A 17,153-nucleotide genomic window follows, 5' to 3' on the forward strand; every position below is an offset into this window, starting at 1 on the left:
AACTAACAAAACCAAAACTATTGTAGCAGTAAAAATAGACATATTCTTAGGGCTGAGAATTTTATGCAAACTTGAAGTGGAAGATTTGAGGACTCGACAATTTATGCTCCAATAAACACAGGGAGATTGTTTTTGCTGTATTCCAATATTATGGCAGCTGTTCCTAGCTAAAGGCTTAACTGTGGCTACCGAAGAAAAGCAGCAATGAAAACAAAACAGAGACAGACAAACATTTGGGGAAAAAACCCCACATACACACAACCAAGTAAAATCCTGTAAGTTAAGTCCAACTGCCTCCAAAATTAAAAACATGTTTTATTGTAAAGTTGCACTCCAATTAGTACCATAATTCTTTATAGACATAATATACAGTAAAATATTTTACATGTAGCACACCAGGTGTACGCTTATGATGTTACAAAAATTTACAGTTGAGGATCCTTCTCTGACAGAGTCGGCAATCTAAGTGCGTGACATCGGGTCCTAGAAAGATGTTTAGTGGTACAGAGCAGGCCCTTGTGTCACCACTGACCGGTCTCTAACACGTTCAACACAGAGATGTCAGAAACGCTGCATGTTCTGGCTCAAGTTTCTTTCACACTATTTACAGTAGTTGTGAATGATGGTTCCTTATTATCTAATCTCCTTGTTCTAGAGGCGGCCTTTCACTACCAGCTGTTCAGAAATGGATGGTTTCTCTTGGATGAGGGCAGCTTGCACGAAAACAACAGAGTGGATGACTTAGGAGAGTCTTCACTTGGGGAAAACAAACCAAACAACTTCCCCCACAAAAAAGCGAATGAAAAACCCTGACACACCTCCTCTTCCTCTCCCACATCTGTTATTCACATTCTTCCCTCTCCAGACACACACATTCATATGCACATGTAAAAATATAAACAGTAATAAAAACTTGGAAAGAAAGTCTTACCCACTGCCTCATAAAAGGCTGGGACCTTTTTTAAAAGTGTACATTTCAAATATAAATTAGAGCTTCTTAAAACGTCAAGCTAATAAATGCTTAACATTAGAGAAAGGACGACATTGGAGGAAGCCATGGCTACCTTTGTACTGCAAGTGTAAACAACACATGTCCTGCCACAGTTCACACTGCTTTCTTCCTACCCAAAACTGCAGAAATATCTCCTTCACCTGTGCTTTAAGCTAACTGCGGCATTTCTGCATCATACCCGTCACATGAACGGTACTTTCAGATGGAACCGATACCACCGAAACACGCGAGATTCTGTGAGGACAGTTTACAGTAGTGTAAGTTTCCTTAATGCTTGGGAAAGAGCAAGTTAGCATTTCATTCTGAACCGAGCGTGGGGTCTGTGCTCACGTTTGCCACGGAGCACTGAGAAAAACCAAAGGGGAATAAACGAGACCATTGCCTGGAAATTACTGGAACTTGTGAATTAAGTGGCAGCAGGAGAATGTACAGCTATTTGTTTACCTTCCTGACACTTGCTGGCAGATTTGCAAAACAAACCACAACTGGCAGAGAGAGGAGATACAACCTCTGGCCCTAAACAGAAATATTCAGCTCTCCAAGTACTGGAATATGCTTCGGCTTTGACTTGTTTCCTCGGTGCTGTCTACCCTGGGCCGTTTGGCCAGGGATGTTATTACTGCAGTAGAACCTCTTTTCTTCACCTACAGGGGAGTAGAATACATTAGCATATACAAAATCTCCAAAAAGTTTAAGTTCCGAATTATCAGAGAATTATTTGCTGTGAGAGCACATAGAAGGAATTCACAGAGAATATTTCAAACAGCAGTGCTCTGAACTACCTGGCAGTGCTTAGTGCCTGTACGTGTAAATAATCTACACAACTGGCAGCACATTCCACACAATCCTTACCTGAAGTTTTGACTTCTCCTTTGCCTCTTCGCTCTTCTCTGGGGAAAGCGTATGAAAGACAAAATTCCTTGAGTTTCGAGGTGCGTTTGGATTAAGATCTGACATTGCTGCGAGTTTCTGAAGGACAGCTTTAGGTCTGTTCAAGAGAGACCCATTTTTTATCTGAAGAACAAAGAAATGCTGCATTAAACCACTCCCACGAACAAGGCAGCTCTTTGAGCAGGTTACTCTTAACAGAAAAGACCACTCCCCACTGAAATGCTGCTCGCTGCCACACAAAGCAGAAAAAGGCAGAACCTAGGCTGAGCTGACTTTGCTGGGTTCTACAGATGCAGTTTGGAACCACCATTTTCAGAACCATTACCAACCTGGATGTCACTGGCAGGTCTGAACGCTTCAAAAGGGTTCCTGGGTAAGAGCACTGCGTCTTGTACGGCCACTGCTGGGCTCGCTGGCAGAGACGAAGAGGAAAACGTCAGTTTCTGAACTTCACTTGAAATAATATAATTTTTTTATCAACTGAGGAACTTAGAATTGCCAACAGACAGTAAAAACCATAGGGGAAAAAAAAAAAAACCTGCATCAAACTATACTATGAGCCACACAACCGATAGGTGACCGGCAATTAGTTCTATCAGTTAGAAGGGAAAATTTGGTTTTGAAACAGCTTTGCACACTTGGGAGCCATGTTTTTGCCACAACCAAGGAAAACTTAATTTTATTCTCACTCCATTATGTAGTTTTTCTTTAAGTCACAGGTATTTGGAGAAACTGCTAAGCTGAGTGTCACTTACAGTCTACTCCGTGACTTAAAAGGCAAGCAAATGAAGAATAAAAGTCTACACAAAGATGTAGAGGATTCACTTCCACTCTACAATTTTTTTTCCAGAAGCAGTGTACTATTTTATTAAGTAAATACACACAATTATCATCAACCTTGCAGTCGCGTGTTTTCAATGCTTTTACACCTTTAGCTTTTCAAGTTCTGGAAGACCTGCGCTCGGACTGGCGTAAGAAAACTAAACACTAGAGTTTTCTGATCTGTGGCGTGCTTCACTGGAGACCATGGGTGACGAGTGGAAGTTAAACTTTCTCTTATTTGATTGTCAATTCAATAAAAAGTAAGCTTACCTTTCTTCTGTAGTGACTTAGCAGTTACTTTTTTTGCTAGTTTCATGAATTGGCTGTCTTCACCAATTTCTTCCTCCTCCTCTTCCTGCTCTTTATTTTTTTCCTTCTGTAGCAGAGAGAAGACACTTTGTAAAACTGAAAGAGTTCATACTAAAAATTTACATTTCATTCAGTATTTTAAGTAGACCAAGTCTTTTCATTATGTAAATTAATATATTCATTTTTATTTACTTTCTACTGTAGAAGTTTATTGCAATTTCTCAGATATTTTATCACCCTCATTCTATCAATGAACATCAAACACATAGCATCACATTCAGCTGACAAATCTGACTTAATACGAAACTTCTAAAACTTCGAGTTATACTCCCAGCATAAGAGACTCATTTCAGCTTTGAAGCCGACTTGTTTTGCCTTGTTTTGCCGTAGCTGTTTTGCCTCTCCCTTCTGAATTCTCTGTACAATACTTGTAGAAGAGAAAGAGCAGAATTCACAATGAAAAACAGAGACGTTTACGAAGGGTATTTTTTCCAGAGTTTAACTTGAGGAACTAACAATTTTACATCTAGCAACAGTATAAAGACTGAGCAAGGTGCTTTTCTTGAAGCTAATTAATACCTGCTCACGAAGCCACTGTTCTCGTTCAAATCGCTCTTTCCTCCATTTCGCTTCTGTCTCATCAAACTGCTCATTTTCATCATCATTATCTGAATCTCTCTGAAACAAGTCAATCTGTGAAGCATAATCTAGACAAAGGAAAAAAGTTAACTATCAATTTTAAAAGAGGCATAAAATATGCAGACTAGTAAAAAAATCCCAAACCCCCAAAACAAACAAAAAACCCAAACCAGAACCCCCCCCAACCCAATTTAGTTCTGAAAGACTTTATTTACTTCTGAAGGACTACCGAGTGCTATTTCATACACACACACGCTCTTTCCAATCCTTCACCCCCATCTGTTAACTCGGGATCAGAAAGGCACCTATGTTTTTCCATCTGAATCTCCTCATTCTGCCAGGGCCGTCACTGTGCAGGTCACCATCGATGAGGTATCTCTCCTGGTACAAGCGTAACTGACGCTTGTCGTCATCGAGCATTGCCTTCCTATCAACACAGGAGGAAAGGGAGCAAGTCAGACCAGATTATACCCGAGCCATGACTTCACACACACAAATATATACTAATACTGTCACCAACATGTGAAATTTCTGTATTTGATTTTCTAATTCCACTTCATTAGGGAGTTCCTCATCAATTATCTCTTCTTCATATTCATTCAGGTCTTCACCATCATATTCATCCTCGCTTCCCACATCACTCCCTGACAGCTCTGCTTCATCTTCCATGAAATCTTGCAGTTTTCTATAAAAGAAGGTTAAAAGAGTTCAGCTTGGTAGACCAATAATAATCACACGAATCTTCTGAAAGCAAGATTTGTCTTTTGACATAAAAATGAACACATACCCTAAATGAGAATTATGATTAACTTTTGGTAAGACTAAGACTTGAGTTCTTGCACATTTACATACACAGCCTGCCAACATGCAACACCCCAAATTATTGTCATCCACCAGATTCCTTGCCAGTTGCCTACCAAATGCAATGGCGACGGTAACTGCCAACTACATGGTTTACTTCTTAGAACAAATAAAGCTCTTAAGGCATGAGGAATGACAGCAATACTCTTGCACACCTTTTTTTGGTCAAAAAGTGTTGCATTGCTTTCATCGTGGCTTTTTGATTTCCATCCATAGTGAAAATTATAATGAAATCCTCTATAACCCACCAGCAATGTCGTTAAACTCATGCAACGTGACAGCACCAAAGCAAAAAACCAGCCAGAGTCAACACCATATAAAGCTACTAATGCTGGGGAGGGAATAATTATACACCAAATTTCTAGTGCTATTAATATTCTATTCTGCCTGGCAGTTAAGATACAAAAAAGATATACTTACAGTTTTTTCTTCAAGCCCTGTCTATGTCTCAGCAGTTCTTCCTCCTCATCGCTGATTTCTGCTTCTTCAGCATCACTATCTCCACTTTTTTCATCCTATCAAAGAGAAAGTTTTCAGAAATTAAGGAGTTTCTGAAAGTGGATTGCTTTGTAATGACAGCTTCTTCTGTTCTTCAATCAATAAACACAGACTAAAACACCAGAGATTTTTCAGATGATTTGCTATATCCAGTATATCATAATATTTAGGACACATTTTAAATGATCCAAACATTGCTCAAACATTTCAGTAGCTTCCTATAGAAGTCATGATATTTTGCATTGATGGTTATATTAAAAAAAACTTAAGCAGATAAATGGAATTCTGTCAGGACGCTGCAGCAGTTGCCTTGCTCCATCAGTTCATACCTCTGCACTATCAAAGGCGTTGTCATCTGTGACAAGCTGAAAATCACCAAATTCTTCTTGCTCCTCCTCATCTTCCTCTTCCCTAGGGGAAAGGTAAGTGAAAGAAACACACATTTTCACTTCACCTCCAATGATGGCTTTGCAATAATTCAAGGCAAAATTTCAACGACCACATGAGCTGGTCTTGGGCAATTACCTGTGAGTGCTCAAAGAGCTACAGTCTCTCAACAGCATTTAGCTTTAAATGCACCAAATCCCCACAAGCATCAATGTTTTAAGACCTCAGGTCTTCACTGGCAGAAACCACGGCACAAGCACTAACTTCTGAGTTCGTTTCCCTCTAAGATTCCTCTTGGTTCCCTCTACCATTCCCATTTGTTAAGTCTCATTATCCTTTTGTCAGGCAGCCTTACACCTTTCTAGTTTCATCAACAGAAAAAAAGCAAATATCCAACTCACATTTGGTTATGGTTCCTGTAGTTTGGCAACAGCCCAGAACAGAACCCAAAAGCCCTACATTCTAACCATCTTTTCCCAGTTTGATGAAAGTTCTTCAACACTTCTTTTACTATTAGTGATAGACAAAGAAGAATTTCCCTTCACAGGAGCTGTGGGAAACAGCATATGTTGCTGATTTAAAGAGCGACTGCTTTACGTCCAAAACAGACCGCACTTCGAAATGATGTCAAATAAGAAGACACATTAAGAGTGAAGAAAGACAGCTACCACTAAAAGCTTTTGTAAATTTGAGGAAGAACAATGCTAACCTGTCTGTGGGAAAGGAGCCCGAACAAAGCGCTAGAGCTTCTGCCATTGGATCTTCTATGTCACTGTCTTTTTCTGCCTTGGAAGATACCGAAGATGCCCACGTTGGAGAACCTGCTGCAAAAAGTAGTAAGACGGCAACTTGTTAGACAGATACACTTCTACTCTTCAAATGTCAGAGGGCATCCTAGAAATGACAGTTAACATGCTCCCATAAAAAGAAACAAATTGTTAGAGCTCTCAGAAGTCTCGGAAGTTCCACGTTCTGCATTAGCGCTCAGAACTAAAAGGGACCTTAGCGTAAAGCTTATAAATCAAGCAACTAGCAAAGCTGAAAACAGAATTCAGGACATACTCTGAGACACAAATTTTCCTGAGCAAAGACTGAGCAATTCTTCCATGTTCTGCTTTTTGTTGCTGCTGGTATTTGGCACATGTTCAGCTTGGCTGCTAAACTGTCCAGAACACAAGTCCAGTAATTCATCCATATTGGCATCCATTGCATTCTCATCCATACTCGCCAGAGGCAGCTGATGCTTTGTGGACTGGTATTTATTCCGATGTTGTCCAACATTCAAGAACCTGAAAGAACGTCTGTGATTAGAAAAATCTTGCTGGTCTGTATGTCCTATTTCTGTTAAAGGACACAAAGCGTCACCTTTTACACCTATCACTTACCCATCTGCATCAAGCAGCTGGCTCTGAGTGTCATCTTCCAGAGAAAATTGAAACTGTGACTCCCCAGCCCCCGGAAATAAACTTTTCGGCTCAGGAGAGGCATTATACAGGTCCTGGGAATCTTCTATGGGAAGAGAGGGCTCAGACGTCTTTCCTGAGCTCTAGTCAAAGGAATGTAAAATATACAAATTATTTGTTTTGCAACACTAGAAATCAAAAGTAAGAACGGGATAAAACATTTAAGCTATTTTAAATAATCAACATCATGCAGGAGTTAAGTATGTCCACACTGCTCTAATAAATCACAGGAGTTCGCTGACATCAGATGTTGTATAGCCTGTGTAAAGTATGCTTAAAAAAATATTTATGATTTACACATTTTAGATACCAAAACCAGATTACAGCATCTTTTCTTTGATGTTTTTGAATGTAAGTTTTTATAATGTCATTTTTATCCATTCCAATTTCAAACTTCAAGGACAGTTTGCTTTCCTGAAGCCTTACTCATATAAAAGCATTTCACTAGATGCCTTCTCCTGGTATTACTTTTTTGATAGATATGACAGTCAAGATAAAATACATTTATTCACTACCCATTGTGTTAATATATAATGGGAAGTGGACTGAGAGCCTTACCTTGGAAGCAGAGCTGATAAAGCTTGTTTTGAAAAAACCCGGGGAAGGCGACCTGAAACCTCCTGCTGCAGACAAAAAGGTCCCCCCACGTGATATCTGTTTGTTACAGGGCTGATAGGACGGAATCATGGAGCCAATCAACTCGAAGCTGCTGTTATGGCTGTTCTCTTTTGCTAGTGCTGGTAGAGAAAATGAATCATCATCCTCTGAAAAGAAAACAAGTATTTAAATACAGTGCTTAACAACTTTTTTTTTTTGGTGATCCAGTAAAACCTCAAGATACTATTTTGCAACACAAACACCTTGCTAAAAATTCATTATTCTGTCCTCATGTTGGATTTCTTTCTTCATAGAGGATGCATATTGCACTTTTTTACTGAATTTCATCTTTATTTCTGTTTTAATATTTTTTCCAGTATCGTTTTGAACTTAACTTTCCTCTAGTTTTCTCAAGCCCTCATTTCTTTCATCAGTCTAAACTTTTATAATCACACTGTATTAACTATACAGGTGATGAAATAAGAAAAATATTGAATACTAGTCCCAAATAGAAACTTCTACATGTGCCATGTAAAAAAATATGCTAGGTACGGTAATAGTTCTACTTTACCTAACTTGGTAGGTGCTTTGTCTACAGCTTCTTCCATTTCAAGTTTCTCATCAGGAAGAGAATATCTGCAATTCATTAAATAAAAGGTATTTACTAATATATACAAGATGAATTGCTATTGTCTGTCAAACCAAATTGCAAAAAACAAGGTAACACACAAAAATACATCTAGTACATTTTGATTAAGAAACAGCTTATTCCACTAAACAACAACTACAGTCATTAAGTTTTTTTAAAGAAAATATGCATGAATGCACATATACTTACTAGAACAAGATAGAAAAAATACTTATAGAATCTACTTTAAATCAAGACACCTATGTTTATTGATCAAATTTAAAATTGCTCAGGCACCATTTTTAAAGGTTGGTTTATTTACCCCATTTTGGAGGAGCTGTCCTTAAAAAGCATCAATGTAGACTCTGTTGAAGGTGGTTTGGGAACAGAATCACAGTGCACAGATTTCTCCAGCTTTTCTCCATCAATTGATTCTTTGTCGGTTTCTTTATCACCGTCTTCAACGTGTTTCTCTTCTGTATCTTCATTATCTTCCTCTGCTTCATCCAGCAGAAATTCCACATTCTAAAAAACATCCCCAAACACAGCAGAGATATGGTGATCATTGCTTTGATCTGTCAACTTCCTTGCATACTTTTCAAGAAAGTGTTTTAACAGAGGATGAAGGTGAGGGACGTTCACGGTTCTTACATGCACCTATTCCTCTCCGAGACAACCGACACAGAGGTGCTTGGAACAGCCAAGCTATTCTGATCCTTTTGAAAAGGAAAGGCCATGACAAACCCTACCGCAGATCAGACAGGTGACCTCCATTTGTCCCCTGCTAGCAATGAGCCAAGGACATATAAAAACAGAAAGTGTCACCAAAATCTTTTATACACTTATATTTGTTTTTAATATTGTTTAGACAAATAAAGCAAATACTAATAAATTCAGTTTTAGACAATTCAAACCCCAAACATACTAGCTCGAGCAATTTTTTACCTTCTAGGAAGAATTCTCGGCAATTTCCCTAATATTTATAGTGTACAAAAGTCTCGTGTCACTGGGGAGAAGCAGCAGAATTGAGAAGCTGACTAGGTGATGTAAAAATGTTACACACGGACCTCATGATTGCCTTCTTCCTCCTCTTCCTCAGACTCATCTGTCATCTCTTCTTCCTCCTCCTCCTCCTCCTCCAACATCTCCTCATTATCCAGTTTAAACAATGCTTGCCGCTTTTGGCGTTCCTCAGTCCTGCGGAGTTTCATGGCCTCCTGGAGTTTAGCCTTCAGCGCTTGTAGCTTTTCACCTGGACAGAAAGGAATAAATTAATATATTAGATATACTACAGTGAATCCTTAACTTCACTGCCTACAAGCATCCAATCTAATGTAGCTACACATATAGAAAGGGAATCAAAGAATTCCATGGTTTTAAGTGGTTTTATGCATTGATCTGCCAGCTAGAAGAGCTAAAGCAGTGAGTTTCAACGAGCTCAGTTTAGAGACACCACGCAATATCATGAATTATCAAGATTCATCATTATCCGTAAGTGCCACTGGTGCAGCACTCTGAATGAGAATCAGGTCTGTCTCTCCACTGCGCCTTTTGGGAACAAGAGCATCCAATTGCCGTGGGCAGAAGTGCTATAGCACATGAAATAATTAAGAGCAGCTAAAAATAACACATGCCCATAGAACCAGCCAAATAATCTATTTTTTGTAACAGATACTATGGGAGAGTCACACTCCACACATATTTTTATTTGCAAATACATAAAATTCTACTAGAAACCGCAGTATAGAAATAAGGAATCATGAGAAATCTAATAAATGGTAGTAGTTCACAAGAAGTCTGAGAGTTACATTCCGAGGGTTGATGGAAAACAACAGTGCAGACAAATGTTTATATGGATTTTCGTACAGATGGGCATAAATCCAGAGAAAAGCCATAAAGATCTGACTGAGGCTGTCCTACACCAGCCAGTGCTATTTAAGAGGTCTATCAAGATCCATTTTTAAAACAGGGCTCTCCATTAGAGGGAACACACATACTAATTTTACAGATGAAGATGCCTTCGTCTGCATTTCATAGAGCAGCATTGGGAAAGGGGAAATGAGAGAGAGAAAAAAAAAGGACAAAGAGTTTTCCAATTCAACCATCATCACTTCTCCTCCCAAACCAACCTGGCTTCGTGTGGACTGTTTCATCCAGGCTCTCTGCAGCTAATACTGCTGGCACCACATCTGCTTTCAGTTCCTCTTTTCCTTCAGATGTAGTCTCCTTACGAATAATGTTCATGTTTACGGTCCGTTCAACTTTGGATTTTGACGTTTTAAGAGTGTGCTTCAAGAAACGTGCTTTCAAGGCTTCTAATTCTTTAAAATACAAATTAATTAAATTTCAAAATGCAAGTTTAATTGATAGAATTTAAAAGCATTGACTGCTAAAGCTGTATGAAGAGTAGGTCTTGAGACTATTTTTTTCAAGGAAGTCAGTTAAAAACTAAACCTTTACTATTTTAATATTTGCTTAACCGTTCTATTTGAGTAACAAAACAATAAAACATTACAGCATATTTTGCTCTAACTTGTACTTAATTGATATTAGCTAACATTAAATTACCTTAGCATTAACTGTGATTTATCCACAAGACCTCAGTTCACTTCCACTCTAGCCTTCCAGCCACCAGGCTTCTCTACATTTCTGCTAACACAGATACCTAAAACCAGACTCACGCCTGACAAAAACATTGTTTCTTGGCAGAGATCAGTTTCCTGCATGCACAGAAGCAGCATCCAATCCAGACATCTTCTCATACATAATACATTTAATGGAATTATAGCATTGCCTAACCATTTGCAATCTTTCCCTGAATCAAGGTCAGCTATTTAATATTGATTAATAGACGTTAAAATTCCAGTACCTAAAAAGACATTCAAAACATTCCTGCTACAAAAGTAAGTTTTCCCTTGCTACCCAGCCTTGCCTTTTAACAAAATCCATGGTAAACACTCTGGAACACAGGCCAATTTTGTTTCCAGATAATTACTGTACGCCTTGTTTTGAATCAACTTGAAAAAAGTGCCAACATAATCCACTATAACAAAATGGAAACAAATTATCCATCATTAAATAGCATTCTGAGCAGAGCATTCCTTCAAGCTTTCAAATACTAAGGACTCAGAACCTCCCTTTTAAACACTATCTGAAAGAAAAGCGATACCAACATCAAGAAAAGAAACTGTATTGTTAGGTGAACATGCTTGACTTTTCTACCACCTAAACATTTCTCAGAGATTTTCCAGTTAAACTCAGATTAACTCTGCTTCCTTGGGCAGATATGACAGGATTACAACAATAAAAGTGATACCTTTATTTGAATCGGCTTCATCGAGGTTTATAAAGGATTCATTGCCAGAGCAGATTCTTGGCCTGATGGACAGGTCTATTCCCAGCTCACGGAGTTTATCCAACTTGGACTTCCTCACTTTTTCAGGCTGTGCCCCCAATCCAGGCCCCACTTCTTGATTGCTTTTTTCACATTCTAAGTCTGGTGCTGCTTCATCTCTTTGCTCAAGGGCATCTCCTCCAACTGCTAGGGGAATTTCATTCTCTTTTTGCGCGCCACAGTCAGTGCTTAGCAAGTTAGAGTGCTGCTGTTCTTCTGTGTTATTATCAGCTGTTACAGTCCTAGGTGTAGGAGTCTCATCACTGTCCTGCCAGGGCTTTTCACCACAGTCTTCTGACAAGTTCTTCCCTACATCAGCAAGAGGCTTGTTCACAGTACTATCAACCTCTCTGCCAAGGCTTGTTTCTGGTTCATTAGCTGCTGATTGATCACCTTTGATTTGCCCATCTTTGCAATCCTTGCCCAAATTCTTAGTGTCTGCAGATTCTTCACTTAGGGATAGATGGTATTTAGTGGACCTAAGGCCAGCAGAAAGAAATATCACCCATGGCTATTGTGAAAGGGGAGAAGAGGTTGACAACAAACTCAGAGAGGAAGAGATCATTTCCTAATTATTGTCATTAATGTGTAGGAAGAAGTGAAGGACAGAAGTCTGGAAAACTTCATTTTGAGGAAATAAGGAAGTGTAGAGTAGTGTAATGACTTTGTACTGGTTACATTATCAGTAAAAAATTCCTGAAAGATTTTGTGACTACAGTAGCTTAAGTACTTTACTACATATTACTCAAAAGAAGAAACAGTCCAAGTAAAATGTCGTGGTCCAGTCTAAACGACAGCAAAGTAATTCTGCATGAGCATGTTACTTCATCTGGAGTTACTACTAGGCCCTGATTACTTCAACAGTACGACTGCGTCAAGAGTGCAGAATTGCCTTATGTTAACGCTGACACACTCCCGATTTCCAGGTGTTCACAGAATTTAAGAAGCCTAAGAAGTTTCTTAATAAAACTTTCCAGTCACAGCAACAGCTAAAATTAAACCACATAAAATCTGTGAGTGTACACAGATCAGGTGTGTACATCATACAACACCCATAGCATGCAACAGTCTGGTTATCCCCAAGAGCGAAGCTGGCATCTCCTCAAAATTTATAAAAAAAAATGTAAGGAAGGTTTAAGTCCTTACTTCAGCAATGCCATGGCATTTCCTTGACATACGGGTCGAGGTCTACGCTTGAAGAAGTCGTGAATGCTTTTGGTCTCAGGCACATGATATGGGAGAGACACGGATGATTCTACCAGAGAAAGAAAGTGAAAAAAATTTAAAGAGTCAGAGGCATTTATTTGATACCTCTGAAATTCAAAGAGGCTTCACACAAGTATTTTGCAGCAAGAGTTGGGAAAGTCTGGGAAAGAGTTCCAGCAGCAACAGTCCTGAAGACCCAATTTGCAACATGTCCATGGATTCACTAGGAAGTGAACTGTGATGTTAATACCAGAATGGCAGGGCCAGTTTCAATGCTATTACACGCCTATCAAACTCTAAATATTGCATTAACTTTACACAACAAGTTTATCGGCTCAAGTGTTTGTAGAATGATTTTTTTTTTCATTAGTTAAAAAGATACCTTTTAACAGGTCCTTGAATAAAAAGTCTTGCACCCTTCAACCCAGAGTAACTCATGGTAATTCTCCCCTGATTTTCTTACCAGTTTATACCCTCTATATAGAAAGAATTTAAGTTTTACCTCTAATAAGTCGTTGGGTCTCACTATGTAGTTGTTTAATGGCTTCTTTACTTAACCTTGCTGCTTTTCGCTCCTTAAGGAAAGGAAAGAAATGCTTTTGAAGTCAGAAAACAAAATATGGGACTCTATCTATACTTTCTAAATAGCTTATTTTTCCCTTTCAAATACAAAGCCAGAGTAACGCAGCCAGTTAAAAAAAAAAAGATTAAAAATAGCAAATCAACAATAACATTGGACAGCATGCATAAAAAAAAAATTTGAGCGACTACAACAAACAATGGAGAGCTCTAAAGAGAAGAATACTTCACCTTCCTTTTTGGTTCTTTTAATACAGGTTCCTCGTTCTCATCATCAAATACATGTTTGTAGCCTTCACCCTCAGAAAAACGTTCTTTGTTCTACAGTGCATAAAAAGAGATTCGCTTATTTGTCTAGAGACACAGGCAAACAAGAAACAAGGAATTGTACAGAATCATTGCTAGTCGTCAAAATCAGCAAGTATTCTCGTAAACCAACACAAATGCCCCATAATACTTATGGTAGATTTCCAAAGCTTCTACTGTAGCATTATCTTTATAACTTTCCAAGACCACACCCCACCATCTTTAAGAACAAAAAGCAGAGAACTATTCTCTCCTCTGTCACAGCAGAAGTGCACCATTATCAAAAAGAGTTTCATACACGCCCAGGTACAATACTTCCCACTAATAACCAGTAATCTTGTACCGCTATCAAATGTTACCTTATATTTTTTTATTTTGTTTTTCACTGCCGCTCGTATTGATTCTATCGACTCTTCGTCCTCTGGGGGGTAATCATTTTCCTCTTCTAAGCCATTATCAAACAGTTCTTTGTCATCAAGAAGACATCCGCTGTCATTAAAAGGATACCTCTCACCACCATCTACCTGCTTGCCATAAAAATAAAGTATTGGTGTAATTCATTTCAGAAGGTCCCCTTCAGTTCTTTGACATTAATTTTACTGTCAAAAGGTCTTGATGAAAGAAGTTAGAAAAAGTACATGCCAACTTCAATCTAGCATCTTTTGTGTCCTATAAGCCAGCTGTATTCCCTTTACAGCACTGCAAAGTTGATAAGGGAATTCATGGAGCAGTGTTCCCTACATCTATGATAAATAGGGAATTTCAATAATTACTGAAGACCAAAATGGCTTAGAGAGAATCAATTAACACTTGAAACATGCATTTTATAAATAGCAACAATATGCAACCTCCCAAGCAGCCATTTTATTTAGACCAGAATTCCAGCACGAAAGTAGCCCAAAGCTTCCTCCAGAAACTAGCACAGCAATGTAGAGAAAAGCCAAATCAGCAATCAAAGCAGTTTGTGCACGTAACAAACCCCCAGCGAACCCAAAGAACTCAAAGAATTTCTGCCTGGCTTAACATGCACTGACATTAAATAACCAAGTGTTGGGGTTTGTACTTTCTTTGCAGGTGAAACTGGCAGACTTATGCGGTGTTCCGTGGATCCCACAGCTGCTGTAGGAACGTGGGCACTAGCAATGCTGAAGCATTGAAACACAATAAGCAAATACAGTAATAAATTTAACTTAGTTGAGAAAACATCTGAGATATTCTGCCAAAATACATACCTCTGCTCTAGGCTTCTTTTCTTTTTTCAGCTGTTTAATGGACTCCGTTCTTCCCTCCTTCTCCTTTCTCCTTCTTGATTTTCCTACAGCTTTTTTTTCTGTCTCTTCTTCAAAATCACGTTTGTGTTGTTTATGTTTTCTGTACTTTTTCCCCGATTTTAGTGGTCTCTCCTCTTCCAACTCATTCTCAGGCAAGATAGAGTTTCTGCTTATTTCAAGGTTTTCCATCTGCAAACGGTCACCAGTGTCACTGTCATCACTGTCTAGCAGACCCTGGCGAATCCGACGAGGTTTCTTCTTATTCTGGGCAGTAATGTTCTCTTTTTCCTCTCCATTTTCCTTGTCTCCACCCAGAATATCATCCTGCGCAAAAGTGCCACCATCCTCTCCGTCTTCGCTCTCGCTGTCCTGAAGCGCCTTCTTTCTTTTTGCTTTTTTATGTACAAAAATCTCTTCCTCTGAATCTGACAAAATACATTAAAATAAAAGAAATGATGAAGAGGAGAGGAAAATTCCATAAGTTAATTAACAAACAATCAGTTAAACACAACATTACACATCTGTTAAATTTCACAATATCAACATCTATAGCAAATCAGCTTGAACTCAAGTTTTCAAAATCCACTTCTCCCTGTAGTGCAGTATATAGTTGACCCAAATTGATGTTCTAGGCTTTTAACCTTTAAAAAAAAAGGCAAAGCCGAAAATCCTTCACCAATAGATTAGCAACTTGCCTTGATATAGTAATAAAACCCACAGTAAGTAACTAAATAAGTACATAAAGGAAATACGCAATTAAGACACACACATCCCATTTACTATTTCCCTTTCTGTACCTCAAAAAACACTTTTCAGAGATTTACAGATGTCTGCCCACATTCTGAGAAACACCAAAGGCCATTTGGATTCACACAGGTCAAGCAGTGACAACTTCCTAAACAGGTATTTATAACATAAACGAAAAACACTCTGCTGAAGGCAGCGGCCACCAAGCAGTGCAGGCTCATGGGAACAGGACAGACCTCCGCCATCGAGGGATGCCGTCCCTTTGCCGAGGTGACGCGGGGAGGCCGTTTCACAGCTGCCCTGTCCACTGTCGGAGTCACTGTCAAGGGTCTTCTGCACGTCTGAATTCAGATCTTCTAATGGAAGCTATAAAGCAAATAAAACATCCTTACTATGATAAGCATGGTGAAGGAACAACTCTTGGAGCCTAAATTAATTCCAAAGCCTTGGCAAATCCCTTACACACAATTATATACACACACATTATCGTTATATTTTAAGAATTAACTGGCATTTACACGAAGGGAGATCACGCTACATCAACTATTAGTGCTATTTAGGTATGCTGAAGGTGAGCTTCAACACACAAAAATAAGAGCAGGCACACTGGCTGAGCGCCACTGATCATTACTTAAAACCATTAGAATGAAGAGAATAACGATAAGTGCAAAACTTTACCGTCCCACACCCGCGTTTCACCTGAATTAATTCAATTACAAGGGGCGGCGCGGCCCAGCCCTCGCACCCCTCCCGGCATGCCCCGCGCCCGCCCGGGCCCGGCACCGCCGCCGTCCCGGCATGCCCCGCGCCCGCGGGGCCGGGCCGCGCGCCGCCTTCCCGGCGGGCACCGCGGCGGCCAGGCGGAAGGGCGCGCCGCCGGGTACGCCGGTAAGCGTAGTCGGTGCGAAGCGAGGAGCGAGCCCGGTGACGGCGCGGTTCCACCACCCAGGCTCAAGGGCGGCCTAGGAGGCGCCACTACTGCTGCCGCCGTCCGCCGCCTCACTCGACTACCCCTCCCAGCTTTTCTCCGCTCCGCAGCCAGCTGACCCCCGAGGCCGCTGGCAGGCCGCGGACTGCTGCTGCGACAACAGCCACCACCGCCAGCCGGTTGTGTGGAGCGGCAGGACTCACCTCAGTGGGGGCCGCCGCCATAGCCCCGACCCAACACCGCTCCCGCCGCACAGCCGCCTCGGAAACCGCTTCGAGTCTTCGCGCGCTGCCCCGGCCGCGCCCAGCCGCGGAGACAGCCAACGGCTGCCCAGAGTTTCTCCGGAAGCCCTTCCCCTCGCCTCTTGATTAGGAATTTTTTTCCTCGTAGCCCCGCCCTCTCCACCTGGTCCAATCACCGCTGGCGCTCCGAGGCCACCCGCACGCCCTGTAACCCCGCCCTGCGGATGAGGGGGGATGAGGCGGGATGAGGCGGCCGCGGTGGCGGCGGACCCGGCGGTGCCCCCGGGGGCTCGGCCTGACTCCGGTCGTGCCCCCGGGGCCAGCTGGGCATGAGAACATCCCTGCTGGTGCGGCACGAGGCTGCGTGGGTGCC

At 40.6% G+C, this 17,153-nt stretch overlaps 1 protein-coding gene across 3 annotated transcripts; it reads right to left on the reverse strand.

Moving 5' to 3' along the window:
* Positions 1-302: 302 nt before the first annotated feature.
* On the reverse strand, positions 303-16,854 carry CLSPN (claspin). Of its 3 annotated transcripts, none has more exons than XM_054223643.1 (25): positions 16,742-16,854; positions 15,847-15,976; positions 14,825-15,288; positions 13,952-14,116; positions 13,518-13,607; positions 13,210-13,282; positions 12,648-12,756; positions 11,424-11,980; positions 10,237-10,428; positions 9,175-9,359; positions 8,430-8,632; positions 8,051-8,115; positions 7,441-7,646; positions 6,805-6,965; positions 6,482-6,708; positions 6,129-6,243; positions 5,362-5,443; positions 4,955-5,049; positions 4,194-4,358; positions 3,979-4,100; positions 3,614-3,741; positions 2,996-3,101; positions 2,233-2,315; positions 1,865-2,026; positions 303-1,656 (listed from the first exon to the last, which is right to left on the reverse strand). In XM_054223643.1, the coding sequence occupies exons 1-25, from the start codon at positions 16,760-16,762 to the stop codon at positions 1,543-1,545; spliced, it is 4,020 nt and encodes a 1,339-aa protein (XP_054079618.1). In that variant the 5' UTR covers positions 16,763-16,854; the 3' UTR covers positions 303-1,542. The 3 variants fall into 3 exon arrangements, with proteins under 3 accessions (XP_054079618.1, XP_054079619.1, XP_054079617.1); XM_054223644.1 differs by having other exon boundaries at positions 7,441-7,619; positions 13,952-14,119; XM_054223642.1 differs by having other exon boundaries at positions 13,952-14,119.
* Between the last annotated feature and the right edge of the window lie 299 nt (positions 16,855-17,153).

This window comes from Rissa tridactyla, chromosome 18 (assembly GCF_028500815.1).
Source record: "Rissa tridactyla isolate bRisTri1 chromosome 18, bRisTri1.patW.cur.20221130, whole genome shotgun sequence".
NCBI lineage: Eukaryota > Metazoa > Chordata > Aves > Charadriiformes > Laridae > Rissa > Rissa tridactyla.